General features: G+C 37.6%; 1 protein-coding gene across 1 annotated transcript; it reads right to left on the reverse strand.

Moving 5' to 3' along the window:
- Window positions 1-72: 72 nt before the first annotated feature.
- On the reverse strand, window positions 73-21,882 carry LOC131947501 (serine-rich adhesin for platelets). The gene is made up of 27 exons (XM_059308719.1): window positions 21,693-21,882; window positions 21,223-21,413; window positions 20,574-20,778; window positions 20,223-20,395; window positions 20,029-20,106; window positions 18,654-18,812; window positions 18,365-18,496; window positions 17,946-18,169; window positions 17,754-17,851; window positions 17,423-17,589; window positions 16,864-17,070; window positions 15,748-15,988; window positions 15,185-15,315; window positions 14,872-15,013; window positions 11,010-14,387; window positions 10,808-10,885; window positions 10,567-10,595; window positions 10,373-10,451; window positions 9,208-9,269; window positions 8,793-8,928; window positions 8,237-8,416; window positions 6,467-7,593; window positions 5,492-5,560; window positions 1,380-1,494; window positions 451-583; window positions 246-329; window positions 73-79 (listed from the first exon to the last, which is right to left on the reverse strand). The coding sequence occupies exons 1-27, from the start codon at window positions 21,865-21,867 to the stop codon at window positions 73-75; spliced, it is 7,800 nt and encodes a 2,599-aa protein (XP_059164702.1). The 5' UTR covers window positions 21,868-21,882.
- Between the last annotated feature and the right edge of the window lie 1,161 nt (window positions 21,883-23,043).

Genomic DNA, 23,043 nt, shown 5'->3' on the forward strand with positions numbered 1-23,043 from the left:
TTTACTTTAATCACATCTTGATATAAAAAATATATACAGAGGGCTTAACATAATATTGGAGAAAGAAGTATTCTAAGACCTAAATTATTAATGTGTTTTTCATAAATTTTTATAAATGATTAAAATAACCTTCAATAAATATAATTATTTATTCATGCTACAATGCAAATTCAAACAATACATTTGCAGCACTTTTTTAACTTCTAATTCTTTTAAGAAGTATTAGTAAGAAAACAGAAAAGTACTTGCCAACATTATCAGTAAAATACATTTTGATTCCAGTCTTAATTAGACTCGCCATTGTAACATCTAAATATTTGGTGTGATTTCTATTTGGAAACAAAAACATTATATTACAGGTAGACTGATATAACACAACCTAATATTACAAGCATAGACTAGTATAAAACTAATTAACAGCCATGTTTATAAAGTGTAAAACTATCGCACCTGGATTTTTTCACTTTCTCCTGGCCAGATTTGACCTTGTCCGTCTCCACAACTAAAACACAGGTGTCATACAAGGACTGCATCTCACTGAGGCGGGAGGTCATCTTGCTGCGGTTGCTGCTGTTGCTGAACACTGTGGGACAAACACAACAGCCATTAGAGGAACTTTGGTTGTCATGGTTACAGCATGTAAACCTTAAACTTCATCTATAAATAATCAATTCAAAAGTACCAAATTATTTTTTATACTTAAATAACATAGTCAAAAGGTGGGCACATCACAGGTTTCACAGGGAATGTTTAAATCAAGTTTACCTGACCAGGGTGTTAAACCTACCTGACCAGGGTGTTAAACCTACCTGACCAGGGTGTTAAACCTACCTGACCAGGGTGTTAAACCTACCTGACCAGGGTGTTAAACCTACCTGACCAGGGTGTTAAACCTACCTGACCAGTGTGTGTTAAACCTACCTGACCAGGGTGTTAAACCTACCTGACCAGTGTGTTAAACCTACCTGACCAGGGTGTTAAACCTACCTGACCAGGGTGTTAAACCTACCTGACCAGGGTGTTAAATCTACCTGACCAGTGTTAAACCTACCCAACCAGTGTGTTAAACCTACCTGCCAGGGTGTTAAACCTCCCTGACCAGTGTTAAACCTACCTGACCAGTGTGTTAAACCTACCTGACCAGGTTGTTAAACCTACCTGACTGTGTTAAACCTACCTGACTGTGTTAAACCTACCCAACCAGTGTGTTAAACCTACCTGCCAGGGTGTTAAACCTCCCTTACCAGTGTTAAACCTACCTGACCAGTGTGTTAAACCTACCTGACCAGTGTTAAACCTACCCGACCAGTGTGTTAAACCTACCAGTCAACCTACCTGACCAGCCTGTTAAACCTACCTACCTAGTGTGTTAAACCTACCTGACCAGTGCATCCTGTCAGCAGCCATATAATTACTGAGCATGTAGTCGCATGAAGACAGCTGTCTGGCCGTGACCTTGATGTTGTGTTTCTGGCGCAGGTTGGATATGATGTCCTGTGGAGGCATGTTGGATCACATCAATATAGGGTTACATGTAGCAGGAGGTTAACATGTAGCAGGTTAACATGTAGCAGCAGGTTAACATAACATGTAGCAGCAGGTTAACATGTAGCAGCAGGTTAACATGTAGCAGCAGGTTAACATAACATGTAGCAGCAGGTTAACATGTAGCAGCAGGTTAACATGTAGCAGCAGGTTAACATAACATGTAGCAGCAGGTTAACATAACATGTAGCAGCAGGTTAACATGTAGCAGCAGGTTAACATGTAGCATCAGGTTAACATAACATGTAGCAGCAGGTTAACATGTAGCAGCAGGTTAACATAACATGTAGCAGCAGGTTAACATGTAGCAGCAGGTTAACATGTAGCAGCAGGTTAACATGTAGCAGCAGGTTAACATGTAGCAGCAGGTTAACATGTAGCAGCAGGTTAACATAACATGTAACAGCAGGTTAACATAACATGTAGCAGCAGGTTAACATGTAGCAGCAGGTTAACATGTAGCAGCAGGTTAACATGTAGCAGCAGGTTAACATAACATGTAACAGCAGGTTAACATAGCATGTAGCAGCAGGTTAACATGTAGCAGCAGGTTAACATGTAGCAGCAGGTTAACATGTAGCAGCAGGATAACATGTAGCAGCAGGTTAACATGTAGCAGCAGGTTAACATGTAGCAGCAGGTTAACATAACATGTAGCAGCATGTTAACATGTAACAGCAGGTTAACATGTAGCAGCAGGTTAACATGTAGCAGCAGGTTAACATGTAGCAGCAGGTTAACATGTAACAGCAGGTTAACATGTAGCAGCAGGTTAACATGTAGCAGCAGGTTAACATAACATGTAACAGCAGGTTAACATAACATGTAGCAGCAGGTTAACATGTAGCAGCAGGTTAACATGTAGCAGCAGGTTAACATAACATGTAACAGCAGGTTAACATAACATGTAGCAGCAGGTTAACATGTAGCAGCAGGTTAACATGTAGCAGCAGGTTAACATGTAACAGCAGGTTAACATGTAGCAGCAGGTTAACATGTAGCAGCAGGTTAACATGTAGCAGCAGGTTAACATGTAGCAGCAGGTTAACATGTAGCAGCAGGTTAACATGTAGCAGCAGGTTAACATAACATGTAACAGCAGGTTAACATAACATGTAGCAGCAGGTTAACATGTAGCAGCAGGTTAACATGTAGCAGCAGGTTAACATAACATGTAACAGCAGGTTAACATAACATGTAGCAGCAGGTTAACATGTAGCAGCAGGTTAACATGTAGCAGCAGGTTAACATGTAGCAGCAGGTTAACATGTAGCAGCAGGTTAACATGTAGCAGCAGGTTAACATGTAGCAGCAGGTTAACATGTAGCAGCAGGTTAACATAACATGTAACAGCAGGTTAACATAACATGTAGCAGCAGGTTAACATGTAGCAGCAGGTTAACATGTAGCAGCAGGTTAACATGTAGCAGCAGGTTAACATAACATGTAACAGCAGGATAACATAGCATGTAGCAGCAGGTTAACATGTAGCAGCAGGTTAACATGTAGCAGCAGGTTAACATGTAGCAGCAGGTTAACATGTAGCAGCAGGATAACATGTAGCAGCAGGTTAACATGTAGCAGCAGGTTAACATGTAGCAGCAGGTTAACATAACATGTAGCAGCATGTTAACATGTAACAGCAGGTTAACATGTAGCAGCAGGTTAACATGTAGCAGCAGGTTAACATGTAGCAGCAGGTTAACATGTAGCAGCAGGTTAACATGTAACAGCAGGTTAACATGTAGCAGCAGGTTAACATGTAGCAGCAGGTTAACATAACATGTAACAGCAGGTTAACATAACATGTAGCAGCAGGTTAACATGTAGCAGCAGGTTAACATGTAGCAGCAGGTTAACATAACATGTAACAGCAGGTTAACATAACATGTAGCAGCAGTTTAACATGTAGCAGCAGGTTAACATGTAGCAGCAGGTTAACATGTAACAGCAGGTTAACATGTAGCAGCAGGTTAACATGTAGCAGCAGGTTAACATGTAGCAGCAGGTTAACATGTAGCAGCAGGTTAACATGTAGCAGCAGGTTAACATGTAGCAGCAGGTTAACATGTAGCAGCAGGTTAACATAACATGTAACAGCAGGTTAACATAACATGTAGCAGCAGGTTAACATGTAGCAGCAGGTTAACATGTAGCAGCAGGTTAACATAACATGTAACAGCAGGTTAACATAACATGTAGCAGCAGGTTAACATGTAGCAGCAGGTTAACATGTAGCAGCAGGTTAACATGTAGCAGCAGGTTAACATGTAGCAGCAGGTTAACATGTAGCAGCAGGTTAACATGTAGCAGCAGGTTAACATGTAGCAGCAGGTTAACATGTAGCAGCAGGTTAACATAACATGTAGCAGCATGTTAACATGTAACAGCAGGTTAACATGTAGCAGCAGGTTAACATGTAGCAGCAGGTTAACATAACATGTAGCAGCAGGTTAACATAACATGTAGCAGCAGGTTAACATGTAGCAGCAGGTTAACATGTAGCAGCAGGTTAACATGTAGCAGCAGGTTAACATAACATGTAACGGCAGGTTAACATAACATGTAGCAGCAGGTTAACATGTAGCAGCAGGTTAACATGTAGCAGCAGGTTAACATGTAGCAGCAGGTTAACATGTAACAGCAGGTTAACATGTAGCAGCAGGTTAACATGTAGCAGCAGGTTAACATGTAGCAGCAGGTTAACATGTAGCAGCAGGTTAACATGTAGCAGCAGGTTAACATGTAGCAGCAGGTTAACATGTAGCAGCAGGTTAACATAACATGTAACAGCAGGTTAACATAACATGTAGCAGCAGGTTAACATGTAGCAGCAGGTTAACATAACATGTAACAGCAGGTTAACATAACATGTAGCAGCAGGTTAACATGTAGCAGCAGGTTAACATGTAGCAGCAGGTTAACATGTAGCAGCAGGTTAACATGTAGCAGCAGGTTAACATGTAGCAGCAGGTTAACATGTAGCAGCAGGTTAACATGTAGCAGCAGGTTAACATGTAGCAGCAGGTTAACATGTAGCAGCAGGTTAACATAACATGTAGCAGCATGTTAACATGTAACAGCAGGTTAACATGTAGCAGCAGGTTAACATGTAGCAGCAGGTTAACATAACATGTAGCAGCAGGTTAACATAACATGTAGCAGCAGGTTAACATGTAGCAGCAGGTTAACATGTAGCAGCAGGTTAACATAACATGTAGCAGCAGGTTAACATAACATGTAACGGCAGGTTAACATAACATGTAGCAGCAGGTTAACATGTAGCAGCAGGTTAACATGTAGCAGCAGGTTAACATGTAGCAGCAGGTTAACATGTAGCAGCAGGTTAACATGTAGCAGCAGGTTAACATGTAGCAGCAGGTTAACATGTAGCAGCAGGTTAACATGTAGCAGCAGGTTAACATGTAGCAGCAGGTTAACATGTAGCAGCAGGTTAACATAACATGGAGCAGCAAGTTAACATGACATGTAGTAGCAGGCTACATCAGGTTAAGATGTCATGTAGCTATAGGCTACTTAGACATTACTATCCCCACAGCTCTAGGCTACATCAGTATAAAATTACCTGCAACACCATGCTATATTTACATTTGATTGCAACTAGCACTAGGCTACAATTAAATTATGAAACATTGGGTATTTTGACAACAGATAATGGACCCATTGAAATACTTTTAACATTCAACCATTTTAAAGTTAAAATAAAAGTTAACATTATGACACTTAAGTTTAATGGACTTTAATTAGAGGTAACCATTGAACAAAGCTGATTTTCTAAGCTATAATAAGTAGAAGTGCCGTCAAAATGTAAAGCTATTTAACATTGCTTAAAAAATAAGCATTGTTTTAATGAAACAAATCAAATGCCACAAGTTAATCAGACCTGACACAAACACCACAAACAATCTCTCACTGCAACCATTACCTGTGCTCCACTTATCTCCCTTGAGTCCACTAAGATCTGGAGTTGTTCTTCCACTCTTTTTGAAGCTACCTACGAGGTTAAAGAATATTGTACTCAACATAAAATACTCTTAAATTAGAAAAAAAACTACTGTAAATAAATATATAGATATTTTAAATTTTTATCACAAAAAATCAATGAATGGCAATAATGGCAATAAAAGAATATGAATAGTCACGGAAGATTATAAAACAATACCAAAGCTCTTAAGGGGGCAGTATCACCCAGACATTTGAAAATTGACGAAAAAATTTGCCAAAAAAAAAACTATTACACATACACACATAATTTTTTTACCATAATAGTAATTAATAAGGAGCTATAATACAGCACATAAAAGAAAGTTAACGTATGATGCAAACATTTTTTATAAATAATTTAACCAAAATTTTTTTACTAAGTAATTTGTGGCTGCGGTTTTCTAACATTTAGGCCCTTCCTACTGAAAATACACTGGGAGATGCATAACAGGATAGCCTATCGCTGGAACTAGAAGATATCCATTGTGACAAATTTTGAAATTTTTAGAATTTTTCAAAGTCAGACCAAAAAAATTGAACTTAGAAATTTTCTAAAAAATTTATCCCTCATTAGAATATTATGATTTTAGTTCCGACGATAGCCATTAACGCAACGAACGTTTATACCAAATTTTAAGTACTTAACTTATGGTTTCGGAAAATTGTTTGCAAAAAAATTCAAAATGTAATAAAATATAATTTTTTGCAAATATGTTGCTGTACATATACCCTACAATTTATATACTGTATTATAGCAGAAGACACTTTACTACTGCTGTACAATTTTGACATATGTATGTCGAATAGTTTTTTTTTGGTGAATATTTTTGTTTTCCTCCCTTAGTCTGGGTGATACTGCCCCTTTAACTTTGTAGACCTGTAGCGATTTTATATAAACATGCATCATAAGACTTACAAGTTTGGTGAAAGAGGTATCAGACAGGGACCCAACGTTTGGAGGGGAACTGTTGTCAGCTGTTGTGTTATGTGCTGTCTGATGTGCTGTCTGGTCTGTTGAGCTGAGGTTACCACAACTCTGCTGCACCTGCTTCAACTTCTGCCTAAATTTTTCTTGTTTTTCTTTCTGTTTTTTCAGTCTCTCCTCTCTGGTGAGCACACATGGAGGTTTTGTTTTCTCGCAGGAACTGCTTGACAAATCTGGTGCGCAAGAATCTGACCTGTCACCACAAGGTGTTGATGTGGTCGCAGAGGTGGATGCTGTAGTGGTGGATGAGGTAGATGTTGATGTGGTGGTTGCTGATGTGGTAGCTGAGTTAGATGATGTGGTGGTTGCTGATGTGGTAGCTGAGTTAGATGATGTGGTGGTTGCTGATCCATCTTTGTTACCAACAGGATTCACATTAAAACTTCTTCTGTCCAACAAACCAGGGGAGACAATGCCGTCTCCACTCTGATCTCCTCTACTTTTGTCATGCCCAATGTTGCCACCATCACCGCTGTCTTTCTTTATCTGACTGGATGAGGCTGGAGGGTTGTCAGAAACATCTGTTTTCAACTGGTTGTCATCCAAATCAGCAAACCAATCTTCCTCTTCAAACAGACTCCAATTCCCATTTATCAGCTGATTATCTTCATTACCACAGTTACCTGTGTCAACTTGGAATGAAGATTTTTCAAGCCCCTGGCATACTTCTGCTTGCAGTGCACTATTATTTTCACTTTGTATTGCCAAACTGGCATGAGAGTGTACCACTTTGGCAGAAGGAACAGAAAAATTAAAACTGTTGTTTGTGGTGACATCCCCAGCAGTGCTTTTGTTGTCCTCATCACTGCTGCTAAGTAGGGCCCGCCTGGCTCTCTTCTGGCCCACCACGCTGGCTCTCTTCTGTCCCACCACACTGGCTCTCTTATGGCCCACCACACTGAACTCTTGTGTGAGAGCAACACAGCTCTCAGACTCGTCCTCGCTAGAGGAGTTGACCACAACATGGATACGTCGTTTGCCTGGCAGCTTCCTTGCTTTCTTTGACTTGACTTTTTTGGATTTCTTGGGGTGAGATTCATCAGAGGAGAGATAGCTATCTGTTGAGAAAGTTTTATTTCAATTAATGCTAGCTAACTGCATAACTTTTCTACCAACTCATGGGAGAATATTTCAATTAATGCTAGCCTACTACATCACCTTTCTACCAACTCAAGGGAGAAAAGGTAAAAGGTACATGCAGTTTACTTATCTGTTCAAAACCATTATAAAATAACAACTGAAATGCACATCATCACTGCCAACTACCAACACTTACCCACATCATCACTACCAACACCTACCCACATCATCACTACCAACACTTACCCACATCATCACTACCAACACTTACCCACATCATCACTACCAACATTTACCCACATCATAACTACCAACACCTACCCACATCATCACTACCAACACTTACCCACATCATCACTACCAACATTTACCCACATCATCACTACCAACACTTACCCACATCATAACTACCAACACCTACCCACATCATCACTACCAACACTTACCCACATCATCACTACCAACACTTACCCACATCATCACTACCAACACTTACCCACATCATCACTACCAACACTTACCCACATCATCACTACCAACACTTACCCACATCATCACTACCAACACTTACCCACATCATCACTACCAACACTTACCCACATCATCACTACCAACACTTACCCACATCATCACTGCCAACACAAAAACTGTCCTCCTCATACTCTGACATGCCCTGATCCTCAGGTACAGCCTGACTGTAAATATCCACATCAACTTTCTTGTTGTATTGAAGCTTGAAGCGTCCAGCTATTCCATTCAATACTGGACTCTTGACTGACTTTAAGTACATAGCTCTCATATCTGTGTTACAAATATCAAGAAAACTTCAAAATATGGCATTTATATAAAACCATTACCTTACATAGTGTTTCCTGGAATAAAACATACTAATCTCTGAGAATTATTATTAAAGCTAAGCTCACCTGTGCTCTGAATATGGAATAAAGCTGATCTCGCTTATGTTCTAACTATGGATTAAAGCTGAGCTTACCTGTGTTCTAAAGATTTAAAGCTGAGCTTACCTGTATTCTAAAGATTTAAAGCTGAGCTTACCTGTATTCTAAAGATTTAAAGCTGAGCTCACCTGTGTTCTAAAGATTTAAAGCTGAGCTTACCTGTGTTCTAAAGATTTAAAGCTGAGTTTACCTGTGTTCTATAGATTTAAAGCTGAACTCACCTGTGCTCTGACTGTGCATTAGCTCTGTGTTGTTATCAATAAAACTGGCTTCATAAAAATCATCGCCTTCTTCCCTTTCATCAGAAGAGCCTGAGTCCCCAGACACCTCCGCCTCCTCTTCTATAAAACCTTTTTCCTAATTTTGTTTGGACACATTTTACATAGAGCTAAAATTGTTTGGATAGCATTTTGTCTAAAAAACGTAAATTGCTAAAACAAAAGGCTGTTAAGCATAAAATGTATCCAAAAATAAAAGTTAAGGTTGTATAATAAAAATTATTTTACCATTAGACCCTACTATTAAGTCATAAATATTAGTATAGTAAATCAAGCTTTCAAATATATACAATGCTTGAATATAAAAATGCCTCTTGAATTATGTTTTTAAAAATGGGCCTGATAGATAATTCCTTACCTTCAATTTTTTTCTTTCAATTTTAATTTTTTTTCTTGATGGCAGATTATAACTTGGTTTTTCTACAAGGGAGATAATGGAATTTATTTAAATAAATAGCTGCCACCTGATATTATTGACAGCCAGAATGACATTACAATACTGAATCTTATTTAATATTTTAATAGTTCATATCCCAATTTTTGTATCTTTCGACTGAATATTTTGCTACTTTAAAAAAAAAGCAAATAATAATTTTTAAAATAAACTGAGTACATGGTTTGTTGCCACTGACTAAACGAGTTAGATAAGAAGATACAATGGACGCCAGCGAGAAAAGTCTCAAAGGAATTTGAGAGGTCCATAAATTAATTTAAAAATCATGCAAGGCGTAGTTACAGTTAATATGGTTATAAAATCCTGTCTGTCTGGTTTTTTCGGACTTTACTAAAGATTGGATGTATTTGATGTTTTAATATTTTCGGTAACTAAATAAAAATAAAAAAAAAAAGCAAAAACAATTTGGTTTTCACGTGTTATGGCAACATAAACAATAGCATCCTGTTATTCGATAGGCCGCCATATATTTTATTGTACACATTGTAAGCTAAAAATAGAAAATTAGGTCATGGGGTTTTAATTTGCATTGTTATTTAAAAACTTGATCTGCAAAGTTTTGTAACCAAAAAAACTATAAAGTGGGGCTGTCAGAAATCGATCACGGAGGTCCTGTACAGCCAATCAATGTTTGTCTTACGAAAGTGAAACATCAGGTTATAACTTAGGCCTGATGAAAATAAATAGAAATGTAGCCTTAAACTCAACTAATTATTTTAAGTTCTCTGGATCTGCAACTTGTATAGCATTGATTCTAAAAATATTGAATTTCTGAATTAATTTTAGGCTTAAGTTTTTAATAAAATTTTATCTTTTATTATTTTTACTGTCCTAAATCTAAAAAAGCACATTTTTATTCCATGTCAACAACATTACGGAAGGATGTTCGTCAACTCACTGGTGCCCATTAGTATAAGGATTCATATAATATGCACTCTCTAAAAATACTAACTCATTTTTTACATCCTTTCATTGTATGTATTCAATATTAAAATAATTATTCACTTTAATACACTGACAAGTAAAAATTCTAATTATTTTATCAACAAAATCACTAAAACTACCTTACCTTCAAAGTCACTGAGATCATAAGCTGCAATATCTTCAAGTAATGGTTCCACTTTCTTTTTTGATGCTTTGATCCATGTCTGGTAAACATTAAATACATGGACATGGTATTAGGTCAAACCTAATTCAATAGTTAAATATCATTCAAGCCAACTATCTGTCAATAAACAATGCTGGTATAGAAAATTATCTTACATTGTGTGTTACTTCCCTTGTTTCATCATCTAGGAAAAAAGTTATGAACAGTAAATCATTAATAGAATCAGAAAACTTTAGGCTAACATAAAGAATTTTAAAAAGTTATTATCACATAGACTTAAAGAATTTGAAAGTGCTAAACTCACATTAAACTAAAAAAAAGTTTACCTAAAAAAAAGTTTACGAGCTAATATCACATTTATCTGTAGGATTTTAAAGATCTAAAAATCATATTTACCTTCATCTGTTGAGAAATTTATAACTGTTGTCTTCTTTTTTCTTCGTCTAATAAAACTTTCTTCGTCATCTTGTTTGTCTGTCCAGACGGGAAATAATAATTCTAAGAGAAACTCTACTTCACCTGTCCAGACCACTATCAGGTCCTAAATAGTTTACTTACTTAAGCCTACCTTAATTATATTCCATGTTGTTTAACCTACCTCTGGTCTGTGGCTTTTCAATGGGGGTCAGCTCTAGCTCACTACCTGAGCTGATTCTCAGGCTACCTAAGGGGCGTTTAGGTGTACTGGCCTTCAGCAGTCTGCTCTCACCTGGTGCCAGACTGAGCACAGATACACCTGGGCTGGCCTTGTGTTGCACCTCACCTGGTGCCAGACTGAGCACAGACACACCTGGGCTGGCCTTGTGTTGTTTAAACTTGGACTTTGAGAAAAACATTTCAGAATGTTTCTCCAGTTCATCCTCAGAGTTTGACAACACAGAAAGATGGTCACTGGTTACATTAGCAGTTTGGTGGCTAAGTGAGTGGCCGTCACTGGTTACATTAGCAGTTTGGTGGCTAAGTGAGTGGCCGTCACCGGTTGCATTGGTAGTTTGGTGGCTAAGTGAGTGGCCATCACTGGTTACATTGGTAGTTTGGTGGCTAAGTGAGTGGCCGTCACTGGAAGATGAGGCACTTTTATTGCTGGTGCTGTCTCTCTTCCTACCTAGCTGCAACTTCCTTGGTTTGCTGACACTAGACCTATGTGCACTAACCACACTCTCATCCGCTCCTGTAGGGTGTGACTGTTGTTTGTCGTAGCCTGTCCATTTGTCAGTCTTCTTGATGTCTAGTGACTTGTTGACATCTTGCTGTTCAGGAGATGACACACTTGTACTGTAAGTGTTGAAGGGCAGCTTCAGTTTAATGGGCGCTGTCTGGTTATCAGAGTGACAAGCACTGACAGCATCTAGCACAGCTGAGTCAACTGTCATGTCCTGCAACTGTCCACTGTTGACAAGCCGGGGTGGGGGAGAGTTTGACCCTGTCCACCCCACCGCAGGCTGGACTGTGGCAACAGGCCGAGTGTGTCCAGAGAAAGGTTTAGCACCAGCACCAATGAAAGAGTTCAACACAGGAGAGTCTGGAGAAGACTGGCAGCTGTCACCACCCAGAGAAAAGTTACACACACTGCTGAAACTTGGGGAAACTTTTTCAGGGAGTTCCTTTCTTTCTCTGGTGTAACTGGTATCATCGTCCTGCACACACAGCTCAAAGGCTGAGCTTTGGCTGTTTTGTTTGTTCTGGTAACTGTGTGCTGGCAGTTTTAATGCCTCGTCTTTTACATCAGCTGAGAGCACACAAGCAGAAGTCTGATATTTGAGAGAGAAAGTTGAGGTCTGGGAGAGATTCTTGTCAGGTGTGGGTGGGATGATGTCATCATCTAGGTCAAATCCTAAATCAAACTGGGGCATCTCCAGGTTGTCACTGCCAGGGGTGGGAGGGGAGGCTTTCTGGTTTATTGGGGTTGTTTCCTGTTTAGTGGGGGTTGTTTCCTGTTTAGTGGGGGTTGTCTCCTGTTTAGTGGGGGTTGTTTCTGTAGAAAACAGACAAGGCTCATCATAGTCCTGACAAAGTTTCCTGTTCTCTGCCACACTGATTTTGTTGATGTATTTCTGCTCATGGCTAACAGTTTCCCACTGAGTGGAAGAATTTGAATCGGAATGAAAATATTTTGGTCTGTTAGGCAAACCAAAATATGATGGCATATCTTGTGATGGAGCTGGGCTGACCAGACCAGCGATGTTGGTGGTCACTGGGCCAGGTGTACTTTGGCTACTGCAAGCAGAACTGGTCTCCAGACAGTCCATCACCTGGGTGAAGGTCAGGAAACTCTCAGAATGGGAGCTGTTGGCGCTTTTTGCCTTGCTGGTGCTTGAGGGGGTGTGGGTAGCAATTTTTGCCTTATGAGTACTGGAAGGTGTGTGGGAGGTTTTTGCCTGAGTACTGGAAGGTGTGTGAACTGTGTGAGCAGCAATTTTTGCCTGACATGAAGCAGGTGATGTCTGAGCTATGCCCCTACCAGCCTGTGTCCTGTTGCTCCCTACACAAACAGCGTCTAGTCTACCCCAGTCAATATCATCATCCTCCATGCTGAAGTCAAACAAATTAAAGTCTGCCTGAACCTTCTGCTCAACATCGTGGGTTATGGCTGGGGTGGTAGGCTCCACAAAATCAGCTATGTGTTCGTCCTCCTTTGGAAGTCTCAAGTTGAAGGTCACTTCTTTAGTCTCCGATTGGACATCTTCAGCAAACTTCAACCTTTTACTGACCAGTTTGCCAGCAGGAGCTGAGCACTGTCTCAAGCCTTTACCTGATGTTGCCTTAAGCCTTGAGTTGGGAGTGTTGCAGAGCTGAGGCAGCACAACTTTTTTCTCCTGGTCTGAATTAGTTGCCTTTCCCCTGCAGTGAGCACCTGAGTTAGTCTCTCTACAGCACACAGTTTGTACAATGTTTGTATGGTCATTCAACTTCAACTGTTTGCTCATCAAATGGCTCTCAAAAGATGTGTCAAGTCTGTAGGACTGGTTCAAACTTTTGGAAGAATTTTTCAAGATGCTTTTGGTCAAGATGGGACTGCGAGAGGGCAGGAACTCGTCATGGTTGGACTTCATTAACGCCAGACATTCTTCTCTCTCTGACCTCTGCCACTTTTCCACCAGCTCTTCAATGTCAAGGTCAGAAAACTCCAGCCCAGACTTGATCCCTTGAAATAATTTGGCCACGTGTGAGCAGTTAGGGGGTGGAGGGACATCTGATGGTACCACTGTGGCAGATGTGTCAGCAGGAACACAGGCATCTTTCCCATGTGTGTTGAAGGTTGGTGATACAGCTCCGTCACAAGGTGGGGCCCCTGTGTCCACAGGAGCATTGACATGGGGGTTCGAATCCTCTCTCACTGTCTGGCAGGCCTTCTTCAACAAAGTATAACAACAGCTTTGGTCTCTGGAGGTATCCTCAAAGTCTTCAATGTCAAGGTTGTTTGATATCCCAGGCAGCTCTGTCTCTAGTTTCTCTAGGATAGATCTTCTGCTGATCTTCCTCCGGTCAGCTGTCCAGTTATCCACTGCACTCTCTGACACAGATGCTTCAGATACAGATGTGCCAGATTTTTTTGGTTTGACCAACTTACCTTTGGATTTTAATTTAGCAGTGTTATTGGTCCTCATTTTAGAAACTTTGGATCTGAGTACAGGGCTTTTACTGGTCAGAGTTTTGCTAAAAGTTTTGGCCTTTGAACCAGTTCCATCTTTCATCTTCTGACGAGGTTGCTCATCCCCACTAGAGCCACTGCTGACCACAATGGACTCAGTGAGAGCTGCATCATCCACCTCCGCATCAAAACTTTCTTTTTTCCTAACTTTCTTCTTACACCTGACTTTATTGCCAGCTGTTCTCTCACTAGACTTAGGCCCAGGTCTGGTGGTCAGGAAGGACACAATGCTGCTCTGTCCAGCTTTAGAGATGTCTGTTGCCTCACTGTCCAGGTACTTGGACAGCTCATAGCCATAGCTATCATCATGGTCTCCAACAGCATCTGGGGAAACAAGCTCACTTTCATTGATTCGTATATACATCTTGTATTTAAAGCAGAGAATTTCCACAGAAATTCCAGAGAACAATAATATTTATAAAAGACAACTAAAGCACACTGAAGAATGTTTAGTAATATCAAAACAAGTAGCTAGAAATGTAAAACCTGTACAGATCTTTTGAATCAGCAATTCTTTACACTTAAAATATTTTTATTACATTTGTTTAATAGTTAATAACATGGACATACACTGTAGGTCTTTTGTCAATAGTTTTAGGGAGAGTTCTGGCATAAAAGTTAGTAAATTTGTAAAGTTTTAGGGAGAGTTCTGGCATTAATGTTAGTAAATTTGTAAAGTTTTAGGGAGAGTTCTGCCATTAATGTTAGTAAATTTGTAAAGTTTTAGGGAGAGTTCTGCCATTAATGTTAGTAAATTTGTAAAGTTTTAGGGACAGTTCTGGCATTAATGTTAGTAAAGTGGACTTACACTGCAGGTCGATGAACTCGACATCTTTTACCAAATGTTCACTCTGAATGGAATGGCCAACAAGAAAAGTTTTCTGGAGTCTGTTCTGCCATGGCATCCATTCAGCAAAGTCTATCACATTCACTTTCTCAGCTGCAAGAGGCTGTAACATAATCATCTTTGTACGCATTTAAATTGTAACTAACTAAACCTGGATATGGATTTTATAAAGGCATACACATACATTTCTATTTATCATGTATACAAATAAGATATACCCACACTTTAGATATAACATGTACAGTTGCTTACAAAGTTAAGGTGAAACACTTACCTTGGATTTAGTTAATGTAATACACTTAGGTCTTGGTATGTGCCTAGCAGTTGATGCCATTAAGGAAAATTCTTCTTTGATACTTTCAAACTCTTCAGCTAAAAGGTAGTCTTCAGAAGCATCTTTCTTCACTGATTTAATGAACAACAACATCCAATGATACAACATAAAGTAATAAACAACAACATCCAATCAAATATAACAGATGACTGATAATTGTTATGATGAGCTCTTATTCTAAATTAAAGGCACATGCCAAGGTGTCACTTGTTTTTAAGTAAATCCTGAAAATCAATCCCAAAATTTTAACCCATCATGTAACAAAAATTTGAAATTTTTTAAATCCTGAAAATGTCGCACAGAATTTTAAAATAAAATCATTTCTATCTTCAATACAGTCCTTTAATGGAATTACTATCTTTGTAAGAATCTTCAAACAAAAATTAATATTTAAACCATTGTGCTTATAACAAAATTTGTTTTAAAATGTAGGCCCATCTCTACCCCATTATGTGATTTTCTGTAATATTCTAAGACTGAACCACTTAAAATTTAAAACTTACTTCCACGGCTTCCAAACATGTCAGAGATTCGTTTACTTCTGTTAGCCACACTGGGTTTTGTTGCAGTTTTCTTTGTTTCTTTACTTTGTGAGGACGCTACAGTGATGTGCATTTGATGGCATTTGGGGTGAAGTGACGCAGGCAGCATCCGCGGGTTGCTGGGGTAAAAGTGAAGTGTTTTGGCCCCATTCAAAATGGCTTTGTGAATACTTTTCTTGGAGTACTGGCTCTGGTTGTAAATCTGAGGAGTGGGGATGTAGATACAGAGATATAATGAGAATATATAAAGGTTTGTATATAACACAACACTTCACTGAGGAGTGGGGATGTAGATACAGAGATATAATGAGAATACATTGAGTGTTGTACATAACACAACACTTCAATTCAGAATAATCTATGGCATACAAACATTTTAAAAAATGTATTTAAGCTTCTTAAGCAATTTTTTAAAATAGCTTTAACAGTACATTATGATTTATATAATTTATAAAAGGAACTTAAATATGTAAATAATTAGAAGCGAAAATAATTAATTTTCTTTGAAGTAGTATTTTTAGCCATTCAAGTCAAATGTAACAGCACAAAGAAGAAAACATTTTATGACACTTAGCAGTTGTACATTACAGCAAGTACTGGGTCATACACATAATTCTACAAATTGACATACACTAAGTTATTGGAAAGTGTGAAGGCTAATAATTTAAATATGTCAATTGTTTCTCATGTACTGTATAAAACTCAACACAAAATTCTATAAATTTCAACTACTTCCTAGTTTATTTTTCCTTTCACCACTGCAACCTTTAAATTAACTAATGACTAACTTTTCATTTTGTAATTTATTGAATGATCATCAGAAATACATGCACACGTACAAAACAATTGAAAGAAATGTGTCAAAATTGAGTAACGTGTAAGTATCTCACTTCAGAAAAATGCTTGTAAAAAATAATACTTCACTATTATAAAGCTACAACACAACATGTCACCATAAAATGTTTGGTATTTGCTAACCATATTAAATTAAAACTATTCAAAAGGAAATTAGTCTTTTGATAAAATCAATGTTTTTATTTAAAACAATTCAAACAATAACAGAGTATCTTCCCCTACCTGTTCTTCTTTCCCTTCAGTCACAAGCATGACAATCCTGCCTTGTCTTTTACGACCAGTTCTGCCCATACGTTGGACCAATCTGATTGGGCTTTTGTGGGCATCAAAACATACGATAAGATCAACATCCCCAATATCAAGACCTTCTTCCCCAACACATGTTGATACCAGTGTATTGTACCCGCCACTGCGAAACTGCTGCATTACCTGTAGTTTTTAAAATACTATTTAATTAAACCTTTTACTTGAAAACTCAACATTTTCATTATTCTAAAACTCTTTTGTTTCCAAACATCATTAAATTAGTATACATTTTTAGCTACTTCTTCAAAATTGATTTCTTTTCTTTAAATTTAGAAGTATATTCCACCATTAGTTTTATTAAAAATTAAAGAATAAATATTCTCATTTAAAGTACTCAATTATTGTGGTATAGGCGTACAGGAGTAGAAATTCTTTTTAACAAAAATAATGTAATTCTTTTTCAATCTTTAAATAACATTTTATTGTTCATTGTGAGATATTTTCTATACATGGAATTAATCAGTAAGTTTATTACCAACAGTTGCTCCTTTTGGGTGTAACCTTTTGTAACTTTCCCAGCAGAAGATTGGCCAATGAATGGCATGACTTTAACCAATGGCTGGTGTTGATTAAGGATGGCTGCTATTTCCTGGACGCTGTCACGGTACTGACTAAATATCATCACTCTTGTTTCCTCATTTTCTAGAGTAATCAAGTAATAAACAAAATAGGCATTGATTAAGAAAGATATACAAAGGCCTATAAATAAAAGAAAAAATTATATAAGGTATATATCTCAACAAAAATTGCAAACTTGCTAATTTAAATTAGTTAAAAGAAATATCTATAATTTAAGAAAAGATTACTTTTTTCAAATGTCTTGAAATGTTCAACAACTATTTCCTCAAGTCTCTGCATTTTTGGGTGTCCAACTGCAATTTTAACGTCAGTGGCTCCAGTTTTCCTACAACAATAAATGACCACAAAAAGTTTTAAGATTTTTTAAATCTTCACAGATTTATCTACTAAATTAAGAAGTTAATCTGACCCCAGCTCACCCTTTTTGGTCAGAAAATTTACTTCTCAGGGCGTCCATAATTTTGTTAAAATCTGCGTTTCTCAGCAGTTCAGTTTTTGTCTTGCCGTGACCTTTGACCCCAGTGATGATACTAGTCAGATAGTTGTACAAAGATCGCAGACCATGTTGATGAAGCAGTTCATAGCCATGGTATAAACTAATGGCCAGTCCAAAGTCTGCCTCTATTGTTCCATGTTGGGCAGGCTAAATTAGATTTGATCAAAATAATTATGAAAAACAAAGTTACATGTAGTGAAAATTAAATAACAGTAATGATTAGAAGTTAGAAAAACTTCAGAAATGTGCACAATTAGATGAATAATAATCAGCTGAAAAATGTTTATATTTCTTCCTTACAATTACTTATTTACTATATTTAAAAAGAAAGGATCCATTTACAGGTAGATTTGCTGGTGGGTTCTGCCTAAACTCCTCTCTACTTTTGAGTAGAAGAAACTTGGAGAGTTTGGTTGCCTCTCTGTTGTAGACCACTCTATTCCTTATCAGTCTCTGAATCACATGGTTCATTATCTGAAGAAAAATTGGAACATGACATCTACACAAATACTTTAAGGATCTGTAAACAACTATCTGTAAACACCTATCCAACTTTGTTGTATTCTGGTCTGATAAGTTTGGTTATAAAAAAACTAGACTTACCTGGATGTATAGATAGAAAATATCTCACCTGAATGTACTGTAGTCGAATGCCAGCCAACTCCTCTCCCAAAGATACAACCACCTTCTCCACCTTCCTCTCATGTGTGTAGGGTCGTATGTCGAGAGACTCCTCAGACCTGAGCTCAATGTGACTAATCAACAGATTGTTGATGACTTGCTGGACTGCCTAGTGTTGAAAACAATACATTATATTACATTTAGGGAAACTATTTCAAAAAGTGATCATGCACTGTTTACAAAAAAATAATTATATTATATTATAATTTTTTTGACCTGTTAGCTGACTACCCAAAGATAATTAATAATTTGTTAACATTACCTGAAAGTATGTGTATGTGTATGCAACCCTACAAAAGTTAATGTCCATACACTACCTTTATTGTGTGTGTGTTTATGTTGGTGATTCGTTTCACAAACAAATATAACCTGGAGTGCATTACCTGGGTGTGGGTGTATAAGCCAACTGTACCAAGACAACTAATTACCTTGAGATCACTATAACCTTGAGTGCTTTACCTGGGTGTGGGTGTATAAGCTAACTGTACCAAGACAACTAATTACCTTGAGATCACTATAACCTCGAGTGCTTTACCTGGGTGTGGGTGTATAAGCTAACTGTACCAAGACAACTAATTACATTGAGATCACTATAACCTTGAGTGCTTTACCTGGGTGTGGGTGTATAAGCTAACTGTACCAAGACAACTAATTACCTTGAATGCTTTACCTGGGTGTGGGTGTATAATCTAACTGTACCAAGACAACTAATTACCTTGAGATCACTATAACCTTGAGTGCTTTACCTGGGTGTGGGTGTATAAGCTAACTGTACCAAGACAACTAATTACATTGAGATCACTATAACCTTGAGTGCTTTACCTGGGTGTGGGTGTATAAGCTAACTGTACCAAGACAACTAATTACCTTGAATGCTTTACCTGGGTGTGGGTGTATAAGCTAACTGTACCAAGACAACTAATTACCTTGAATGCTTTACCTGGGTGTGGGTGTATAAGCTAACTGTACCAAGACAACTAATTACCTTGAGATCACTATAACCTTGAGTGCTTTACCTGGGTGTGGGTGTATAAGCTAACTGTACCAAGACAACTAATTACCTTGAATGCTTTACCTGGGTGTGGGTGTATAAGCTAACTGTACCAAGACAACTAATTACCTTGAGATCACTATACCCTTGAGTGCTTTACCTGGGTGTGGGTGTATAAGCTAACTGTACCAAGACAACTAATTACCTTGAGATCACTATACCCTTGAGTGCTTTACCTGGGTGTATAAGCTAACTGTACCAAGACAACTAATTACCTTGAATGCTTTACCTGGGTGTGGGTGTATAAGCTAACTGTACCAAGACAAATAATTACCTTGAGATCACTTCCTGGTGTGGCACTTAGTGCCAGTACCCTAAACTGTCTTGTAAACTTTACAAGTTCTTTCACAACCTAAAAAAATGAAAACTCTTTTAAAAACAACACAGTTTAACTTTTTTAGAAATAAGATAGCATATTTTTAAAACAAAATGTCTATGTTGATGGCAAACACAACATTTCAGTTTTACCTGGCAATAAGCATGATTTCCCAGAGCCTTGTGTGCCTCATCAATGACCAGACATTTTATGCTTTCAGCTACACAAGAGCCCCGACTCAAGTCATTGGTCATAACTTGTGGGGTAAGAAAGACAACTCTCTTCTCTTTCCAAGCTTTCTGTCTTATTGCAGGGGCCATTGTTCCTGTTATGTTGAACAATATTTTAGCAGTGCAAATCATTTTTATTACCTGTTTAACATGATAGCCATATCTTTAATATTTCTTTTTCTCTTCAACATTGTTATTAATTCAAAATTTTCCACTGAATAAAAGTGATGTTTATTTAAAAGTAGGACTGGTTAAAGAGGCGGCACAACACACCTGTCATCTCAACAGTATCACGTTTTGGTATGCCCATGATGTTGTAGCAGGCAGTGATCTGCTGGGCAACCAGAGGCTTTGTTGGCGCCATGAAGACAATCTTCCCTTGCGGGTACCAGCGGTAGAAGTTGTACATAACCACAGCTGCAATGAAGGTCTTGCCTAAACCAGTCGGGAGAACAGCCAGGGTGTTGTTGTACAGAGCCTGTTCAAAGTGAGGGGGGCAGGAGAATTCATACATTATTTTACTTACAGACAAGATATAACAGATTATCAGAAATCTGTATTAGTGAGTTAGCTTAAGTTATGGAAACTTTGTATTTTACTGGATGAGCTGGGAAGAGGATATCTTTGAAACCAATCCAGCTCTTTTGGGTGCCTGAGTCAAGGAAATGGTTACTAGACAAAGTGCTTACCACAATCTTCATCTACCCCCTATTAATATAAAAAAAAAAGTATTTAGGCTTTAGGTAGCTTGCTTTTTTAAAAATTTGAATATGCAGCTTAGTTTACTTATTTCATTTGTTTTTTCATTTCAAGAAGTATAAAAAATGCGTTATTTATAAATGTAACAACCAATTTTTTTTCACAATTTTTTCACACGATCAAATGAATGTATTTTAATTAGATAAATAAAAGAGAATTTTGCCTTCTGAACTATGTTGTATTGGTAATCCCTAATGGAGTAGTTGGTTGGGTATATCCACAGGTTTCCTGTGACTGGATCAAATCCATCTGTCACCTCACTTGTTGATGGCTCGATGCCAATGGAAATATTTCCTTCATCTTCCGCTGCCATTTCTTCATCAAAATCAATATCATCCAGTTGAATGGCACCATCTATCATTAAGAACAAAAATAAATTGCTATATAAATACACAAATAGGTCTTATAGCACAGATACAAATTATTTTTATTACATCTAATTATATTTGGTCATGAAAATAAACTGGTGTGTTAAAAAAGGAGTCAATAATTTCATTAACCAATGCTTATTGAATTGAGTACTTATATTACTTATCCAAAATAATTACTTTAAGGGAATGATACAAATTGAATCACCAAAGTATGTGTACAAATTACTAGCTAGCAATAGATTATATTAGATATATCACATACCTTCATGTGTATCCATTTGTCCTGCCTGTATACTGTCTTCAGCATTAGCCAAAATATCATCATCTTCATCCAACAGGTTAAAAACAGCAACTTCATCACCCTCATCCTCGTCTGATATGTTATAAACAGCTGCATCATCATATAGATCAGCTGACTGGGGTGGTAGCTTAGACATGGCTGACAAAATTACTCAAGTCTGATAAAACAAAAATAAAAGTATTAAATTGATTGATTAAAAACTATAATACAAGAATAATATATCTTAACACAGAATATCGCAGTATGATTTATTTCACTGATTTAACATCATTATTGTACATCTTAACATAAGTATAGCAAGAAAACCTTTTGCAAATGCATAAGTATTAATTTCAAAGTAAGTTCACTTTTTTAAAGGTGATTACTCAAAATCCAAGCTCAAAAAATGTATAAAGTCAAGTAACAGTAGTGCCTATACAAGCTACATTGGGCATTGTATGTTAGTAATAGAGGATTTTCAATACAATAATTCTCTTTTATTTTAAACTTCTATAATATGTCATAACTTAGGGCAGGGTTGGGAATTAAAGACTGTAAACTCAATACCCAAGTAAATTTTATTATTTTAACAAGCTGTTGCCACCTATTATTTTGGTTTATAAATGGTGCTTTTATCAGACAAGTATTATTCTCTTTTTCAATTGTCATTGTGGTATATGAGACTTGTAAGGAAACTATTGATTTTATAGTCTAATTTGAGGAATGAAAATGAACGCAACTTGACATTTTGCTGCAACCATATAAGCAAAAAGTGTAGCGGATAATGTACTTAATCCAACCTAGATCAAACTGGAAACTTTCCTAAGCAGCAAAGTTTAAATGCTGACATGACCCTACATTAATCAGGGGTTGAAAAAGTAAGTGGGCAAGGGTTCTTATAAAACTTGTGTTCAACAATAAAAAACTATATTGAGGTGTTTTTGGAAAGTATAGTGGCTAGGGTAAAAGATGGTTACAAGTTAGGGTCAGTGCTAGGGTAGCCATATTAGCTAAAACATAGTAAGCCTATTTATTAGTGTACATTAGCTGCATTAATGAGTCATGAATTTCACAAGTTTTATTTTTTTGCCATTCATTCACTTGTGAGGTGATTGCAAGCATATCAAGGCTATTCCCAGCCCACAGTAAGCAGCCTCGGCCTTTGAACTTTTACTTAGTAAGCCTGATGTGACATGGTCAGTGTCGCTCTTAATTAGTAGACTAATAATATTAAATCTACTAGACCTAATGGATGCAAATGAGTTTAACAAGATGGGGTTGATCATTATTGTTGATGTGGATGAAAAATGTGTTTTTATCTATTTGTTTAGCA

The sequence above is a fragment of the Physella acuta genome, unplaced genomic scaffold (genome assembly GCF_028476545.2).
Source record: "Physella acuta isolate Inbredline_101_S28 unplaced genomic scaffold, ASM2847654v3 ptg000596l, whole genome shotgun sequence".
In the NCBI taxonomy this organism is placed as follows: domain Eukaryota; kingdom Metazoa; phylum Mollusca; class Gastropoda; family Physidae; genus Physella; species Physella acuta.

What these genes read in the sequence shown, in the direction of transcription:
- LOC131947501 (XM_059308719.1), bottom strand. Translation starts at nt 21,867, where the DNA reads ATGTCTAAGCTACCACCCCAGTCAGCTGATCTATATGATGATGCAGCT. An exon ending in TTTCAAGACATTTGAAAAAA is followed by an intron (nt 17,590 to 17,753) that starts GTAATCTTTTCT and finishes TGATTACTCTAG; the next exon opens with AAAATGAGGAAACAAGAGTG. An exon ending in ATACCTCTTTCACCAAACTT is followed by an intron (nt 5,561 to 6,466) that starts GTAAGTCTTATG and finishes TTAACCTCGTAG; the next exon opens with GTAGCTTCAAAAAGAGTGGA.